This window comes from Corvus cornix, chromosome 13 (genome assembly GCF_000738735.6).
Source record: "Corvus cornix cornix isolate S_Up_H32 chromosome 13, ASM73873v5, whole genome shotgun sequence".
NCBI lineage: Eukaryota > Metazoa > Chordata > Aves > Passeriformes > Corvidae > Corvus > Corvus cornix.
The window spans coordinates 9612415-9631139 of NC_046343.1; the positions used below are offsets into that span (position 1 = coordinate 9612415).

The window sequence follows — 18725 nt, forward strand, 5'->3', positions numbered from 1 at the left end:
GGCGGGAGGAGAGGAAGGAGGGCCCCTGGGAACCTCCGTGATCGCGGCACCGGTGGCCCAGCCGAGAGGGATCGTGAGGGAATCCGTGAGTGGGTCGTGGGGAGACCGCGAGGACAGCGTGCGGCACCATGACGGACCGTGCGGCATCGTGAGGCGGCCCCGCCGTGAGGGGCGGGCGGTGGATGTGACGCGCGGGCGCGCGGGGCATTGTGGGAGCTCCGCCAGCCCGTCCAGCCGATCCCGGTGGCCCCGCAGGCGGAGCGGAGCAGCGGGAGCGGGGACGGGAGCGGGGCCGCTGCCGGCCGACCGGAGACATCTTGCCCACGCCGTAAGTCACCGTCAAGGTCCGCCCGCTGTGCGGGGAGGAGAGGGTGCGGGGGGCTCTGTCGCGGCGCGGTGACACCCGGCGGCGATGGGGGGGGCCGAGCCGGGCAGGCGCGCCGTGGGAAGGAGGGGTGCCGGTCCCCTCCCCTGAGCGAAACCAGGGCTCAGTTCAGCTGCTGCTTGCTGTGCTTCGGGTGAAGCCGGGAGATCCACCCGCGCCCCGCGAAATGGTGGCAGCGGGGCTGTATTTCTATGGAATCCGCTACGGAATGACGGTGTGGGGCTGGAAGGAGCCCGGCGGGGGTGCAGGGGCGGCCGGGTGTGTGGAGCCGCGGTCCCCCACGTCCCTGTTGTTCCACGCACGGACGGGCTCCGTCCTCGTCGTTCCCACCGCGGGTCGCCAGGCAGGGGAGCATAACCGAGGGAGACTGCGAAAAGCACAAGGCAAAAAACAGCAGGACGTGCTTTGCGTGTGTTTCACTTCGGGATGAAGAACCCGTGGCATAAAAGTTACCTGCCTCGTGTGAATGACTTAATTCAAAAAAGCCAAATGACGTATTTTAAACCGTAAGCAAAGGTTTCCGAGAGTGGCAAAGATAAATGTTTGTCTGGAAACGGGGCTCCTTATTCTTTTAGGACTGTCACTTCTTGTAGAGGCTGCAATATGTCTGCCTGCAGGATTCGAGCAGCCCATACGGACTGTCTGGGTGTGGGTGTTCCTCCAAGGGGACTGCGAGTACTGCAGGGCGCAGGTGAATGCAGGTTCCTGAGGCTCCGCACCGGCTCCAGCACAGGAGCGCTGGGATTGAGACTCGAGGCTGACGTGTTTGTATGTGTAAGAGACAGTGAGGGCAACAGACTATTTCTGTGACTTGCATCTCCCTGTAATCCTTTTGTTTCTTCTGTAATCTTTAAAAGTAAGTTGTAGAAGGCCCATGATATTGTGTCTGAAGCCAGCAGTTGGAACTAGCTCCTATGCAAGCAGGGTGGTGTAAAGCTGAGGTTGCTTCATTTGTAGAGATGGAAGGAGATTTGTTGAAATATACTTGGATGAGACTTGTTATTTATCTCTTGACCATGCAAGTGAACAACCATTTTTTCCCCAGGAGTGTGTGTGGCTGTCACTTAGCAACAGGTCTGTAGGGAACTTTGCAGATCCACTGCCTCCCCTATTCTAAAGAGTAGAAGAAATAAGTGAGCGAAGGAGCAAGAGTGCAATTAATGAAAACAGTACCTGGGTTCTTAGGGACAGCCCAGAGTTGAAAGACTTACGTGGGAACAAGACAATTACAGTTGCATTGAAAATTATGTTTTAATGCAGTTGGGTATGAAAGATTTTGTATCATGTAGTCCCTAGAAAACTACCCAGTGTGTTTGGGGGTTTGGGGCGCTTTTTTTTAAGTGTTGTGAAATAAAGGAATTACATTGTTTACTTAGTAATGGTTGCAGGTTATTTTGCATCATCGTGTTTCGTAACCTTTCACACTGAAATCTAGGCCTTCTGGGTTTCTGAAGAGTAACTGTGCTTTGCTGTGTGTACTGTGTGTGTATCCTTCTGATTGCCAGTAAAGCCAAATGTTGACAATGTAGATTAAGCCATAACTGATCTAAAAACTAGTGGCAAGACTAGTATTTGGCTTAATGACAGTAATGTCGGTAAAGTGCTGAAGCACTGCTTATTTTGTAGATCAGCATGAGCCGTAAGAGAAGTCCACCACTGCAAGTTTAATCTTAAAAGAAACTGCTGTGTTTAAATTTGTTCTTAGGAGTTACCTGGTTCTGCCAATACATAGCAATGAGCTTTGATAAAAGATATTCTCTTGATAAGATAGGTGATACAATCACACTCTGGAAGAATAGTCATGAACCTTTGCTCTCAGAGGAATGCAGAAATATTTTTGTGCAACTCTGTCAACTAGGATCAAGGCCTGCTGTCTGTTCCACAGAAAAGGTAGTCCTACCCCAGCAAGGTTATAAAGAAGGGATAAAGGAGCGGGGATCTGGAACTGTTGCTACAAGAGGAGAACAGAGTCTCCAGACAGATCCTCCATTGGGAGAGGAGATGTTGGCCCTGTGGGCAGTGCTGTGAGCATTAGGTTTTGTCATCTCGAGGTAAAATTGGGAAAGAAAAATGCAGTGCTTGTGGAAAGACTGCAGGGCTGGCTAGCTTGCTCAGTAGGGAAAGATGCTATGAACACTTAAAGAAGCTGTAGTTCCTTACCCAGACCCATTCTAAAGACAGGATAGGCAGGATTCAGCTCATGGTCCTTGTTCCAGGAGTGATGTAAGAATCACACCATTCATTACCTCCTTGATGGGTCAAGTTCTTGCAATCCCTTCCCTCAGCAGCATAATGTCTATTTTAAATTTTGTTCTGCATTTGGATTTTGCCTTGGAAGCATCCATGTGAATTCTTTATTATCTTTTCATTTTCTTACAAATATGTCAAGGGACAAAGTTGTTTTCAACATTTTATTTAAAACAGTTTTTCTGAACATTAAATTCACAAATGGTCCAGTGACTTAAAGCCCTGTATAAATTTTTATGCTTTCTATCTAGGATACAAAAACCCATAATGTGTAAATGGTTATTTCAGGCCAGTTCTGCCAGCAGTGGTCAGTGAAGACAATTGTATTTACGTTTTCCTGACTATTGGTGGCAGGATGCCCAGCAGAAACTCTTGTCACACTCCCAGCACTGTTCTTAGTGGAGGTTTGCACATTAAGGGGCATTTGTTTTGGTGTTTCAGACCCACTGTGGGAGGGAAGGACTTCTGCCAGTTGAATACCATTGTGCAACAGTATTTTGTTTAGCACACAGATTTTGTGAAAACGTTATTCCTCTTTTTCCCATCCTTTATGTAGGAATTGTAATTGTCTTAATCTTCAACAGAAAGTACACCTACTGTGCATTCCTAGATGAGGAGTGTTCTCTTGGTTTTCCAAATGAAAATAAATGTATGGTGCTACCTTTTCAGATGAGAAGTTAATGGAGTTTTGGAACAGCTGTTTTACAACTAGTTTTACTCCTCTGTCTGTTTCAAAGAGTTACTGCTTTGATAAAGAATTTGAGCTAAAGTTTGAAATCACATCAGGTCAAATGATAACTGAGTGATTAGCTCTTTTTAGTACTGTTGTACCTAGAAACCACAGTCCTAGGCAGAGACACTGTTGTGCCAGGCAGGTATTATTAGAGACCATTCTATACCATTTTATAAATATGCCAGCTTCTGATTAGCTAAGAAAAGAGCAAGTTCATTGTCACAGCAAGTTCAAATGCACCTTTTCAGCAAGAGTTCAGCGAGTGGCTATTATTGTAGGACATAAATAGATTTAAGAGAGAATGGCAGCACTTACATTGTTAATCTTTTGAAACAATGGGAAGAAAATAGCATTGCAGTTAATCTCTTGTGATACAAAAATGAACTTTCCAGCTTAGTCTTTGTATTGAAAGAAAAGAAAAATAATTACTACATCTTTGTATTTTTCCTATTGTAGTAATGGTATCCTGAATTCCACTACACTTACTGATATGATGATGTAGATCTAAATTGAATCATTTCTTTGAGTGCAGTTAATACACCAGTGTAAGCCCACGATCAGAACAGTCTCTGTCTGACAGCAGTAACATTCATAGTAATTTGTTTAGTCATTAAGAACCAGTACCTGAAAACTATTAATAACAGACTGGGTTTATTACTGCTGTTTGATCAAATCGACTGAACTAATGAAGTACTGGTATTTGGAATTTGGGTATCGCTTTACCAGGATGTTCAGGCTGTACTTTAAGAATTATGTGATGTTAAACCTTTCATTTCACAGATGCCTATGTGCATTTGAGGAAGATGGTATTTGAAAGTGTGGTTTAGCAGAATATCTGTCTTCACATAGAAAAATATGGCCAACCAGAATTACTCCAGCCAATTTCAAAGAGAGAAATCTTAATTACGCTGATTTCATCACTACACCTTAAGGTCGTTTCTTAGGAAATGTGTTTCTGGCTCGCAAAGACGTGACAGCAGAGGAGCCTTGTAGCTTGAATCTTTGCTGTGACCCAATTAATACACCATCAAATCTTGTTTATGCATTTGGAGATCTTAGAAAGCAGTGTGAATCTTGCCACAGTCTTTAAGGGGTTTCAAAAGGCTGTGAATCAAGTGATAAATTCTGTATCTAGGGCAATCTGTGTCCAAGCACAACAGAGCCACTGAAGAACATAGTGTTAAATTTCATTTGAAGTCAAAGGTGAACTTAGATATTTGACTCCTCAGTGATATCCCCTGATTATTACAGTGATAATTTTGTGAACTCTCACACTGAAACAAAATCATTTTATTGTCAAATCTGTGGAGACTTCGCAATGTATTTGGTAAAGTTCTCAATAATTCCATTGCAAGTACAGGAAAAAAGAAAGAAAGGAAAAGTACCGGTCCACTGACTGTCATTTACTGTGATTTACTTAAAAATATATTTACTTACTTTTATTATACTGCTCAAATCTTGTCGGAACTATGGTGCATGTGATAAGGTTCCCTTTGGTTGCTTCTCTGATCTGTGGGCTCCCAGTGACTCAGCAAACAGCTCTGGTTCATTAGTGTTGGCAGCATTCCAGAGTTTCTGGTGTTACAAAGATAAACCATTTTGGAATATGTAAGGCACACGGCTTTCTTTGGTTTTTGATCTGTTGCCATGCACTTTACATTTCACCTCAGTACATTTTCTTGTGGCTTTTGCAAGTGAAATCTCTTTCCCTTCTCTTTTTTGGTGGAGAACTAGAAGTAGGGAAGAGACATTTGAGAGTTGGTTCGGCCATGCTGCAGCTCAAAGGCAGGACAAACAGGTTCCGGAATACACAGTTGAGCTCTGAAAAAGGTTTTCATGCCGGGCTCTCACCTTCACCTTCCAAATTACATGGTTGGTAACAGTAAAAGTGGTACTTGAAACCTAATTGAAGTTTTCCTCCCTCCACCCCCAACATCTAAACAATCTGAACATCCAGTGATTCACTACATGTAGGAATGGGATCCTTGAGATGGGAAGGTTGGAAACTAATCTGTATCACATTTCATCTTTAATACTAAGAGTTTCAGAAGTTCTTGATTTTTTCATGATGCAGCCCTGCTCACCAGCACCTTTCAGATTCTGGCAAAGTTTCTCCTCACAAATAAACTCACAGCTAGAAAGGTCTTTAATGTTAATATAAGGGGATCAGGTTAATTGTCAAGATAGATCCAGGGTATCCTAAATATTATTGTGAGTTGTATGACCGAGTGCATAAAATAAAGAGAGAAATTACCTGTAGAATTCGCAGAGGTGATAAACTAAGCTTATGTAAGAAAAAAAATACTCCATTTTATATATGGGTTGGTGTTATTCTCTCTTACTACCTACTTTACTAATGCTTTGATCCAGATGTTACAGTAGCTGATAGCTAAGATGACACTCGGCCAAAGGAAAAAAAACATTAGGAAGTAAGGATTTCCATATTCTCTTCCAGCTATTCTGACTATCCCATAAACTCACTAAATGATTAATAGAAGTTTACTGCTTAAGGCTTGCAGGCTTTCTCTGGAAAAATTATGGTTTTCGTCATTGACCTCTCAGTTACAAACCAAACATATTGCAGAGCAGCACAGGTACTTCTTATGCCCCTTTCTGTGGTGTTTGATTCAATGAACTTCTTAACATTGGAGATTAAATGTTCCTAGTACTGTTGATGAAAATGGATTATGAAACATGAAAATAATTTCTGGCAGAAGGTCTATAGCCAAGTCAAAGCCCCACCCAGCCTTCCTGCTAACAAAGACAGAGCTAACTAGATGAGAAAATGCAATTAAATGGATGTTTTTAAATTCATTTGTGAGCTGCAGTTAGGCCATTTCTCAAGGCAAGAAAATTGGCTTTTGTCCTGTTCTTCACAGAATAATGGTTGTTACAGAGCCGAGTCCACAGCAGATGAAAGGAGAAGGAGCCCTTTTGATGGCTTCCCCCTCCCAAAGATTCCTATCTGGTTTTGGACACGAGTTTCCTAAATGTAGTGTGACTTTCATCTGAGCTACAAAGATGGGATTATTTTGTTTTGCTTTAACAAACAGTAAACCCATAGCATTTCATTTACTTAATGTGTTGTGCAGGTGTAGAGAAATTCTGATGAATGGAACCTGGAAGTGGAAAGGAAAAGAAACCTTTGATACTCGTGTTTCTTTCCTGACTTTGTTTGGCAGTTATGTAGCCTGAGTCTTAGTGACTCACTGAGGTTTGAAGGACTGTAAGGATGTGTCAGCACAGAACAGAAATTGCAAAACCTAAAAGTGATTGATTGGGTTGATTAACCTGTTTTGACTAACTCTGAGCTCACTCCATTGTGTGATTCAGGGATGTGGGAAATACAGTTAGGTTCGTAAGGGCAAGGAGAGAATTCAGAATAAACAAGCAAAAAATAGAGGAAGCAGCAGAATGGTGTCTTCGGAAAGCAGGCTTAAAGGGGGTTTCATAGTGGAGTGTATAAACACATCAGTGAATTTGCATGTGTACTAGGTAGGACTTGTGCAGCAAGGGAAGAAGTGGGATGCACAGAGGTGTGTGTGTGTGTGTGTATCACTGATGCATTCTGCTGGTTTCCGTGGAGTTCACATGTGAGGGAGGGGAGAGATGGGGAGATGGGCACTGTCTCCTTTCCTCTGAGGTAATTTCAAAACCTAGTGAGTTGCCTAAACCTTCGAAGACACCTTGAGAGCCTGTGAACCCTCCACCCCTTTGGATTTACCAGCTTCTACTTACAGCCTGAGCAGAAATCAAAGAGACAACAGAGTATGTTTGACAGCTGTATCAGCAGTAGTTTCCCTCAGCAAGATAAACTGAGATACAGTTGTCACGTACATGCTGGGTGTTCAGATCACTGTGTTGTTAGGGAAAGGTGGCAGATAGAAGATCGTCAGATTCCTGGAGGGAATGTTGAAGCAATATGGTCTTCCATGTGGAGGTGGCTGAGTTTTGCTAGGTTCAAATCTCAAGGGGGTAATTTCAGATCTTTCTAAAAATAGAACTTTTACTGTACAGGAGATGTGTTTTGCCATCCATAGGCCTTTGTTCTGTCAATTCTCACACATCTTGAAAATGGAGTTTTTTAAAGAAGTACACTTTGAAAGCTTTAGTGGATACAGTTTCTCCTGGTTCAGAATGTAATTATTCATGAACATAACTGCCCTACCACAGCTGTTCAAATGCCCTATCAAAAGGTTTTCATGGCGATCAGGAGGTTGTGTCAGTCTCCTCGCAGAAAGCATCCTCTGCATCAATGCAGAAGTTTTATTTAAATCCGGTAGTTATCACTCTGCTCCATTAGTGGTATTGGAGTTAATCTGTTAGGAATTTCAGAAAAGTAGATTTATAGGAAATAACTTGTCTTATATATTTTCTGTATAAAATTATGCCAAGTTACAATGGGAAGTAAACATTCTGTGGAAAATTATTTTAGGTTCTTGTTGTGTATACTCTAAAAGGCAACTTGTCTGGATGTTTTAGATACTCTAATGCATTGGCTACTCCAAAATTCTGATTTGCCTTGGAATTCAGTGTGTGGTCTTAGAGCATCAGTCCTTATTAATAACCTTTTATCTTTTTATCTTTTTTTTTTTATCTTTTGTTCCTTTTTTTTTTCTTCATAGAGTGCTGTTTCAGACCTGATACAGACAAGATGTCCAGCAGGGGTGGAAAGAAGAAGTCAACTAAGACTTCCCGCTCCGCGAAGGCTGGGGTCATATTCCCTGTCGGAAGAATGCTCCGGTACATTAAGAAAGGCCACCCCAAGTACAGAATTGGTGTTGGTGCTCCTGTGTACATGGCTGCTGTACTGGAATATCTAACTGGTAGGTTTTGCTGAATTATGTGACATAGTAGCAGTAAAAGTTAAATACAAACTGAATTTGCACAGAAAAAAACCCAAACAAACGAAAAAGATCATCTGATTTATAAATGACTGAAAAAGTTACAGCTTAAGTGCATGTTATGCTGAGCACACTTCTAAGCCAAAATAAAGGTACCCTCACTCCTGCCTCACAGCCCTGATGGCTTTTGTTCATTCCAGTATTGGATTTACCTTCACCAGTTGTAAACACACTGCTTCCACACAGGCAGTCAGGGTTCCTACTGCAATCTGTGTGTGTGGACTACATTGTTGCAGTCCTCCTTGCTTTGATTTTGTACCTGATGACTTTGTTGGGGTTATAATTGTCTGTTAAGCATATACATTAATTTTAAATAGAGAGAGCTTCTCAGTGTTTACATGGGGCTGAGATTGCTTACAGCCTTGTTTAATCAGTTTTGTTCAATTTACAGATTTCTTTTCAGACTACACATGCTGTTTGCAATTTGTTTGACTGTCTATGTCCACATGCACACTGTTCATCTTCCCTGGATCTCTGTATCTTATTTGCTTACATTTGTAGTTCTTGCTCTGTTCCTCTCATCACATCAGAATGAGAATACCTTAAATAATTATCTCATTCTCACAGTACCTTCTTGGAGGACAAAAGTATTATTTTTCCTCCATTTAGAAAGAAGCTTCAAAGGAAGATAATGCTTTGCCCAGTGACATAAACAACCAGACATGCAAGTAAAGATCTTTACACACCTGTTTTGTTCTCAAACAAGACTTAAGACATTGCAAGTTTACCCCCCAAACAATATTACAAAAGCAATCTTTTGACAGAAAACCCCGACTGTAATACCATCAACATATGGGCTTTTTGCAATAATGGTTTACTTAAAATAAAAAAAAAGTAGAGAGGGGTTCAGTCACCTTCATGTGGCCAGGTTGACTTCTAAGTATATACTTGTGGTGTAGAGATCTAGAAAAAACCACAAGTGCCACATGGAAGAGTGTTTGGAGCCAGATTCTATTAGCATGACTAAGGAAAAGCTTAAATTAGATCTTATTTCTCAAAGCAGTGTTTCTTTTTCCAGTGCATTTGCTTGTGTCAGTGTTCTTCTTGCTGCAGGTTCAAGTGTTGCAAGGGACAGGAGACTTTAAGCTGTATTGGTGTGCTGAGCCTCTAAAAGATACAGGTTTTTCTTTGACTCAAGCACAGAGTGGTAAAGCATTGACTTTTCTGGGAGTATTTAAAATTGAAGCAACCTGACCTTACCACAGTTTTAGATACATTTTATAATGGCTATTGACATGAAGAACAGAAGATTTCTTCCTACAGTTTCTTCTCCTGTAAAGATGAAGATTGATAATATTACCGAATAATTAATAGAGTGCTTGTTTTCTGTAGGATATTCATACCATCAAATATATTTTTCCCTTTCACTTGTTGACATTCAGTTTTCTTTACTTGGGCTTTTTCTTTGAAAGAGTGCTTTTAAACTTCATAGATGGCCTTAAAAAAATAACATTTCCTTTAGCTAGGTTCCTGCTTACAGCAATAACAACTCAAATAAAAGGCTTCTTAGGGTGAAGGGTGCTTTGAATGCTGCCCTTTTAAAGAAACAGAGCAATGCAGGTGATCTTAAGGCTCTGCTAATGAGCAGCACATGTTACTGGTTAACTGTTTGGTTTAAAGTGTTGGCTGTGGCAGTGATAGTTTAGGCAGTTAAGAACAGGCTGGGGAAATAAAGGTGTTTCTTTAACTGCTGTGCATCTTGGGAACCTGTCTGAGGACATTACCAACAACAAGAAAAAACCAAGCAAAAGTAGCATAAATCACTTCAGGAAAAATAGAAGAGGCAGGAGGAAAGGATAGCTAAAGGAAGAAGTACTTTACCTCTTTATCCCTTTAACTATTTTTAAGCAGTTTTGTTGTGGTTTTTCTGTTTCCTCTGAAGGCTAGGTAAATAATCTTAGTAACCTGTATCTCAGGGTTTTCTTTCATTCCTGTACATAGATGCATCTCAAAAGCACAGATACTACTTTTTTTTCCGGAGTTAGTACTAGTTTTATCATAGAATGGTTTGTGTTGGAAGGGACCTTGAAGTTCATTTTATTCCAACCCCCCTTCCATGGACAGGGACACCTCCCACTAGATGAGGTTGCTCCAAACCACATCCAATCTGGTGGCCTTCAACACTTCCAGAGATGGGGCAGCCACAGCTTCTCTGGGCAACTGTGCCAGTGCTGCAGCACACTCACAGGGAAGAATTTCTTCCTAATATCTAATCTAAATCTATCCTGTTTCAGTTTGAAGTGCTTCCCCCTTGTAGTCCCATCACTTTAAGTCCTTCCCTCTCCAGCTTTCTTGTAGGCCCCTTCCTGTTTCAATCTGGTGGGGTTTTTTTTTCCTTTCTCTAAGTTTTTCACACTCTGTATAGTACAATTTTTTAGCCTTTAGTGCTCAGTATGTTTTCTGAACTTGAGGTCATTCGTCTTTTTCAGTGTAATTCAGAAACAGCCCCTTGAAGTGGAATGCTTGGAGATTTTTGGTTTGTGTTCTTTTTACCTCTTGGCAGTTATTACTTCACAAAACCGGAGAAATCCTGACTTCTCTCCAGGAGAATTTTTAAAGATCCTCATGTTAGCACATGGTCTGAGACCAAATCAAAGCATTTCAACCATTTCAAAGTAAAAGCAGGAACGTGACATAATAGGAAGGAGACCATGTGAACTGGCATGCTAATAAATTGGCTAAATCAATAAAGCAATCCTTTGCATCCAGGAAGGAGAAGTAAAAAATATCAAAAGCAGTCATAGGAAAGAGAAACTTCAGAAACAAAAATGGGAGGGGAAATGACAGAGACATGACCTAATAGAAAGGAACCTACCAAGGTTTAAAAACTGGTGCATCAGTGTGCAGAATATGGAACCAACTTTAATCCTTTAGAAGGTGAGGTGCTAAATTTTGCTGGCCTTTGCTGAGGTTTAACTTTGAAGTAAATCTGAAATTAGCCCATAATGTGCTGAGATCTGGGGGTTTTTTGTTCAATTTGAGATTCGAACTTCTGAAATGCTTCCAGCTGTTCAGACTTGGAGTTCTGTTCTGGACTCGTCTGGAGTTACGACTTTGTCCACTTTGTACTTGAAAGTACCTTATTTTTATCGTGTGTACAACTACTCATCAGAAAGTGAGAGTGCACATTGTATGATTTCTCATGTCCTTAGATTTCAATATGCTTCACATAGAAACAAGTTGTACAGTGGGTATCCTCCTTTTATTACTTATTCACTAAAGGTTCTTGTTACCTAGAAGTAACATTAGAAAATAATTCTCTCACCAGCACAGTCAGTGTATCCAGTTTGGTTTCTTAAGCCAAGCTGATTATTGTTTCCTGGTTTTTATCTAAGGAAATAATGTGTTATGTCCACTGTAAATAGGATGCAAGTGTCTTTTTTGAGTAAATGTGCAGAAAGTACCTTTGAGTGTTACTAGTATTGAAGCAGGGGATATACTTCCTTTCTTTACTCTGGAGGAATAGTGTGGATGCCAAAGAACTATAAATGCGCAGTTGTTTCTTTTCTTTCTTTGCAGCAGCAGTTCATGCAGTGCTTCCTGTCTTGCAGGGAATAGTCAGAGTAGTGCATCAGTTCTGCAGCATAAGCAGAAATTAATTTTAAGCTAGTCTCTGTTTCTAGGAGGCCTCTTAAGGCATCATTATCAACAGTTTTCAGTTGGCATGTGCAGTGTTGATAATTCCTTTTGTCTTCTTTCCTTATTGCACTTATTTTCCAATGGTTCCTTGCCTATTTATCTTCCCTAACATAGACTTCAGAAAACTGCAATCCCCTCCTTAATTTCTCTGCAAAATAGTGCATCAGTATCAGTTTATGTCAAAAAAGAACAGTAGGTCAGTCAAGAGAATGGCCACAGACTTCATCTGGGGCATTGCAGCCTTTCACGTGAATTTCAGTGGTTTGTGTTTGTCAGAACCGCTCCTGCCATACAGGTATGGTCTTTTCAGATGTAGAGCTTGCACATGTTACAATATATAGTCCAACCTTTCTTGCTAACTGAAAAAGATACTCCTTTGCCCTTGAAAAACAGAAATCTCTTGAGCATAAAGGCAGCAAGAGCCAGGCCTGCAAGTGATTTCTGCTCTCCCCTCCCCCATCATCTGTTCTACACTGTAAATAATTTTCAATTGCCAAAATGTCATAGCAAATGAGGAGAAGGAGAAGTTTATTAAACAGCAGGAGCACAGGAATACAGAAGAAATGAGGCTCTGATTTATATTTGTTATGTACATATGAAGATAGGAGAAAATGTTAAATACCTGTTTTCTCCATTAGATCGTTTTCTCAGCTGGGTTTTTGAGTTTTTTTGCACAGGGGTACTGTTGATCATATATTTTGTTGAAATGTCAAATAAGCACTTCTTGAACCCCAAAGTTAGAATTGCATCTTAGGCATTCCTGTGTTTACCTGAGTTTTTGTTTTCAGGCTTTCTAATGTCAGCAGAATCAAATAATGGGGGTTTATGTGCTGGAGCTCAGTTCACTGCATTTTCATCTTGACTAATTTTCAATGTGGGAAATGCTCTTGGTCCAGAGGCTGATTCACTGCAAAAGGAGAGTCCTTCCTGTGAGCATTAGGTTTAAGTGCTCACTTCAGATGCTCACTTTGCAATGTGCAAGCTGAGCAACTTGAACTGCTGTTCTCCTCTTGTGTTCTGCTCACTGCCCAAAATCTTCACAGGCTCACTGAGGAAAACAATGATTTGCGCTCTCTGTCAAAGCAGATGTTCTGCTGAACTTCTTCTTGGAAGCAGAGGGGAGCTCAGGGTTCCACAGTAAAAAAGCATTAGGTTAAAAGCAGATTCAAGTTCCAGGCATTCTGAGACTCCCAGAAATAACCCAGTGTCCTTGGAGTGTAATGAAATTTAAGAAGATAATTAATTGACAGTATCTTTTTTGATACTGCTTAAATGTGCATTCACTACCAAGATATGTTTCTTCTATTTAAAGAGGCAGCTTTAGAAACACTACTTCCTTTTGTGGTGGTGTACCACAAACTCTGTCCCAAAGACGCTTGAAGTAAATGAGGGGCTTGTAGGATGTGTGCCTTCCCTGAGCAAGCATGAAACTACGTCTTCGTATGTAGTGTGCATTTAATACGGATTAATACTGGACCTAAAATACAGCAGGGTTGTTTATGGCAATAACATCACAACCTTTTGACTATATCAGCGTAGGAAAGCTCCTTTGTAACATTCCTTTTACGTAAGACTTGTGTCGTGCTCTCAAGTGAAGTGTCATTATCACAATTTAAAATTGCTCCACTTGTAAGAAGTGCCTCTTTAGATACAAAACTTTGCACTGTTACCAACTGAATGACAAACTTTCTGAATTACAAATGCATGAATCAGTGTATGTCAAACGTATATAAATAAAGAGTTTTCTTTCACTGATAAGCTCTTCCTTGGCTCTAGCCCTGTAATCACTTACATACGTGTCTGTCATATTGTGTAGTCCCATATAAACTTCTGTGGATCTTCGAGTTACAAAAGCTCACTCAGTACAAAATTACTGACCTGATTACAGTCCTAATGTATTCTCCAAGCTGCACAAGTCAGGTTTGATGAAAAACTGTAAGGGCCAACAAGAGTGTTTTCTTGTAATAAAAGCTCTAACAGTGCATCTTGCTATGTCAGCACAGTTCAGAGAGGTAAATATGCAACATTGTGACGTGTCGGATTGCAATAATGTACAAAATGCTGGATGGGGCTGGTTTAGTTTTTATGTCATGGTCAGTGAATATTTCTCCCTTGAAAATGTTAATTTTTTTGCTATATTTCAGTTATATTTTAATATCCTTAGATCTAGCATGAAGTACTTTTTATTCTAGTAAGTAATTTCATCTGTTTATTTGGCTAAGTTGCAACAGAGTAATGACTTCTTCTGTATATTGCTGCTCAATTTAATACTGCTTTCAGCCTTTGTTTGGAAGAATGGAGTGTAAGAGAAGTGTAAAACAAAAATGTGGCTCATTTCACTACACAGTTTTTTCCTACCCATACCTTTATCTTAACACAAATTCCTTCTTGAGAAGGAGAAAAGAATCTATAAAGCTTAAGTCTTTTCTTCTTCAGCCCTTTATTCTTGGAATGACAGTTGTAGCACAACTGGCTAGAAAGCAGGAAGACATCCTGACTCCACAGTGTATTTATCAAGCAGTTTCTTTCTTCAGATATTCACAAATTTTAGAAGTTCTTGCATCAAGTATTGTAAGCATGATTTTTTTCCTCCCTTTTTTCCATGAGGATTATTTAGAATGCCTGAGTTCAGATAATGTTCTTTGGTCTTCAGTATTTTTCCAAAGTATATTTTTCCCTGAATTACCTTTAGAAATGAAATTCCATTTGGATTATTCAGTGCTGTCAGACAAAGTACTCCATTCTCAATTTTAACTTCACTGGGGGAAAATAAATTTAGGGGATTGTACTAGTTTGAAAACAAACCAGTGGGAGGCACCAAGTCAGAATAACAATTTAATGGAAGTTAAAGAAAAGGAAAAAAAGTAAAAGAAAACACTGGTTCAAACTGACAGAGTCAAGGTACAACCTGACACCCTGTTAGGCAGGGTGGTGGTAGCAGTCTGGTAGAATGGTGGCTGCAGTCCTCTGAAGCGGTGATCCTGTAGTAAAAGAGTCTGCTCTTCCTCAGGAGGTCCAGTGGTGGCTGTGTAGCTCCTGTCCTCTGGAAATCCAGTGGGAAGAGTTGTCTCTGGTGGTCAGAGTCCCAGCTTATATCCACGATGGGATGCTTGGTTCCTCCCTCTGGGTGGAGCATCTCACAATGGGGTAATGAGTCATGAGGCCAAGTGTTGATTAGGCTCATTAACAGAAGATAGTCCGTAGGGAGTTATCTCTGAGTCAGGCGGCAGGACAATGATGGGCAATTAACAGAAAGACAGTCTGGGTGGAGGAGGCAAGGAAACACTGCCCCACCTGGTTTCAACGGCTCATGAGGATGGTGATAGAATACACTGCAACCCAGGACAGGGATATATAGTGAAATACAATATTTCTAAACCAAACAGGAGGTACTTTTCTCCCAACTTGCAAAAATGTCTGTGGTGTAGCAAGCCTTGTTAGTGAAAGATGTTATGGATACTAAAAAAGGTGCTGAACCTTTCTGAATGGATTCAGAAAACAATTAGACACATCCATAGAAATAAAATCCATTGGGGAACTAAACAAAAAGACAGCATTTCTAACTTGGGGAACCACTCAGCTGCACATGGCTGAAATCAGAGGGAATGTTCTGGAAAAATAGCATTTTAAGTTTGCCTGTTCCTTTAATGCTCCAGCCCACCTGCCCTTGGGCACTGGCTGAGGACAGGAGGTCAGGCTGGATATGGGCTTTACTCCAATGAAGTTAACAGAGAGTCCTCTTGATTTCTTTAATGTTTGGGAATGCAGTGTTAAAGACTAAACTAGGACCAAGTCTCAGGATGTGAGTAGTCTCCTGTACTATTTAACAGCCAGACCAAAGCGTACATGGAATCATTTAGGTTGGAAAAGCCCTCCAAGATCATCAAGTGCAACTGTTAACCTGGCGCTGCCAAGTCCACCACTAAACCCTGTCCCCAAGTGCCACATGCTGCACTTGATCAAGTAACGTCTGGCAGCAGTTCCATTAATCCATTTCTAAAACATATGTAAGCTATTAGGAGGAACAGCAAAGTGTACTGCCAGGTAGAGGAAGCTCCACTGAAAAAGAGTAAAAGCTGATTTGAGTTAGATCAGGATTCTTGTAGAGAAGAGCTAGGCTAGCTCTTTAAATTAGTACTCAGGGTGTGGCTGGTGTAATAAATAACGTCTGAGTTGAAATTCAGGTTTCCCTGAAAATTGAACTGTCGTATCTTTTACAGATCAATGGTAAACAAGAAATTAAAATTAAAAAAATAAAAAGGGAAGGAAGTTAAATAACCCTGGATTTCTTACAAAAAAAAAATAATGGATGGTATTAAACTCTAGAAAAAAGATGAAAAGACGTGTAAGTCAGATCAGAAGGCTCTAAGTGGAAGTGGCTTTTGTGGCCTGAATTTGTGTTTTATGTAAACAGCAATCTGTCATCTGCTTCACAGAAATGCAAAACTTACAATAACTTGGCAAAGTTAACAGTTTTTCCTTTAAGGGGCCTAGTTTTGATACAGCTCAGATTCTCAAGGTTTGGGGTTTTTATCACATCCTAAGAGAACGATTGCCCTGCTGAGAGTTAAGGTTTCATCAAGGCTTGTTCAAAGCAGTAAAGTTTCTTGAACTGATTTTCACTGCATCAGATTTCCATGACTTTGAACCAAGGCTGAGAACTGTTTTATTGGAATGCATAAGAGGGAAAGTGTTGTTAAATGATTTTACCTTCACTCTTGCAACTGCAGATTTCAGGGGGATTTGGTGGAATACATGGAGAGTAGAATGCAGGAAACTTTTAACAGTCTTGGTTGATCGGGGTTGATTGGGTTAAAACCTTCCGGAATCATGTAAAATGAATCTCAAGTCAATAAAATGCTGATGAGAAAGATGATTAATTTAAAGTACAATAAGCAGACTCCTTGTCACATAGTTGGCTTTGTACCAAATACATATTTTTCTCAGTGGAATTGTATCAACATTCATTTTTCTTTGATTTCTGGATATTGTTTTCAATTTTCTTTTGAGGAGTGGCTTCACAATTTTTTAGAAACCCCTGACTTGTTCCTGTTGGAATTTGTGTGTTCAGAAATTGGCCTTGTGTCAACACATCACCTGTTAGTTGTTAAGAGTTTAATTTTCAAACATATTATTTCATCTCCCTGAAGACAGGGGGGACAAAGAGATTTGATGCAACAGCCATGATTTAGCTTGAGATGTAACCAAAAAAAAAAAAAGAGGGAAAAAAAACATTTTGGGGATGAAATCAGACCAATTGAATTGACTATTTACATTGATAAAGTATTACAGCCTGGAATCCATGATAAGCTAAAGGCTTTGTCATTTAGTCTTGAGAGGAGTTTTAGTCAGTAATGACCAGTAATATGTTGTTTGAAAATTAGGATAAGTGAACTAGAGCACTCTCCAGGAGGGGGAGGAGAATGCATTTGCTTTTGTAGCACCCAGGTTTGCAGTTCCTACTGTGCCTGCTTTGTTCTGGCCTAATAGTAATTAGTTTCATTTTAACCACGTGTTGTGCTCTGGTTCCAGAATTTGCAAGTGTTGTGAAATACCAGTGTAAGAGTACTTGGGCCAAGCAGACCCCCGTGAAAGGGAAATGCTGGTAGTGAAATTGGGAACTTAGTAGGATGTCTACGAGATGACTTGAGTCTGAAAGTAAAGAATGAGGAACTCGCCCTGAAAACTTGACTCAGGATGAGGTTTCTGTGGAGACTTCTGACACTTTTTGGTTGTGTTTGAGTAGGAAATGTCTTGAGAACAGCTTTTCCTGTGGTCTTATCTCAAGCTTAAATATGAGGATAGACAACCGGTTTGCTTTTCTCCCTTAAAAATATTTAACTGAACTTTTAAAAACCTCAGCTGAAGAAAAGTAGTTTTGGTCCAAATGCTGAGAACAGGCTTAGACCAGTTTTCACTACCCATATCCTAGTTCTAACTATTACAAAGGAGTTTTTCAAGTGATCTAAATGAAAATTGCCTTGGAGATAAATTTTAAGGAAAATTTCTTAACTTTCAGGGTTTCCCACTTTATGCTTCTACTTTAATAATGACTGAAAAGAAGAAAAATATTTATCATAACTATGTCTTTATCATGTTCATGATAAAGTCAGATTCCTGAGGCATCCACGCCTTTTTTGCTACTTAACAGCTGTCCGTACATGAATATATCACATGCTGACATAGCATTCCTAATTAATTTTTTTCCCTAATTATACAGTTCTCACACCTTTTTCATTGGTTTGTTTTATATCTGCTCTTAAAGTGGTACATGTTGGTTTGCATTTTTGTTTGAAATTATTCAAAAGCACAGAAAAAGTAACTTGTGCAGATGGAGTTTCTCTTCGTATTAAGCTGATTTCAGTATGTAGTGGTTGAAGGATACCTTTCCAAACCATGTAATATTGAAAAACTTGGGGTTTTCCTTCACTTCTGAAAAAATAGAGCTCTTCATGTTCTTTAGTTCTGTAAAGTGAGTCTTGCAGTTGCCTGTTGCCTGAGTGGTGGTGATGTAATTATTCTCTAGGGGGGAAATGCCTTGAGTAAATATATGAAACGAATGGAATAGACATTATGCAACTTCCATCGTTTTTGTGAGGCCCCATTTTTGTAAAACATTCTTGTTTTGGTCTTCTGGCTGGATAAATACAAGCTGAGTGAAACCTGATGTCATGGAAGCTCTTAAAACTTTCTTTTGCCTCAACAAGTCTGAGCAAAGCTTTCTCTCTTGACCCTGCTCAATTGCAGGAGTAGATTTTTGAATGTCTGTTTTTTCCTACTGTGGGAAGATTACTTTTAATGAAACAGAACTCTTCAG

General features: G+C 40.3%; 1 protein-coding gene across 6 annotated transcripts in view; it reads left to right on the forward strand.

The window, feature by feature from the left end:
- Positions 1–201: 201 nt before the first annotated feature.
- LOC104689626 (core histone macro-H2A.1) overlaps positions 202–18725 on the forward strand; it is a 43790-nt gene continuing 25266 nt past the window's right edge. For 3 of the 6 annotated variants that reach the window (XR_005603037.1, XM_039559419.1, XM_039559421.1), the window contains exons 1-2: positions 202–328; positions 7991–8191. Coding sequence is in view for 5 of the 6 variants with exons in the window: in XM_039559419.1 (XP_039415353.1) it covers positions 8020–8191 (172 nt within the window). In the remaining variant the exon portion in view is untranslated. Of the gene's footprint in view, positions 345–7990; positions 8192–18725 lie in introns of all 6 variants that reach the window. The other 3 variants (XM_039559417.1, XM_039559420.1, XM_039559418.1) reach the window with 2 other exon arrangements.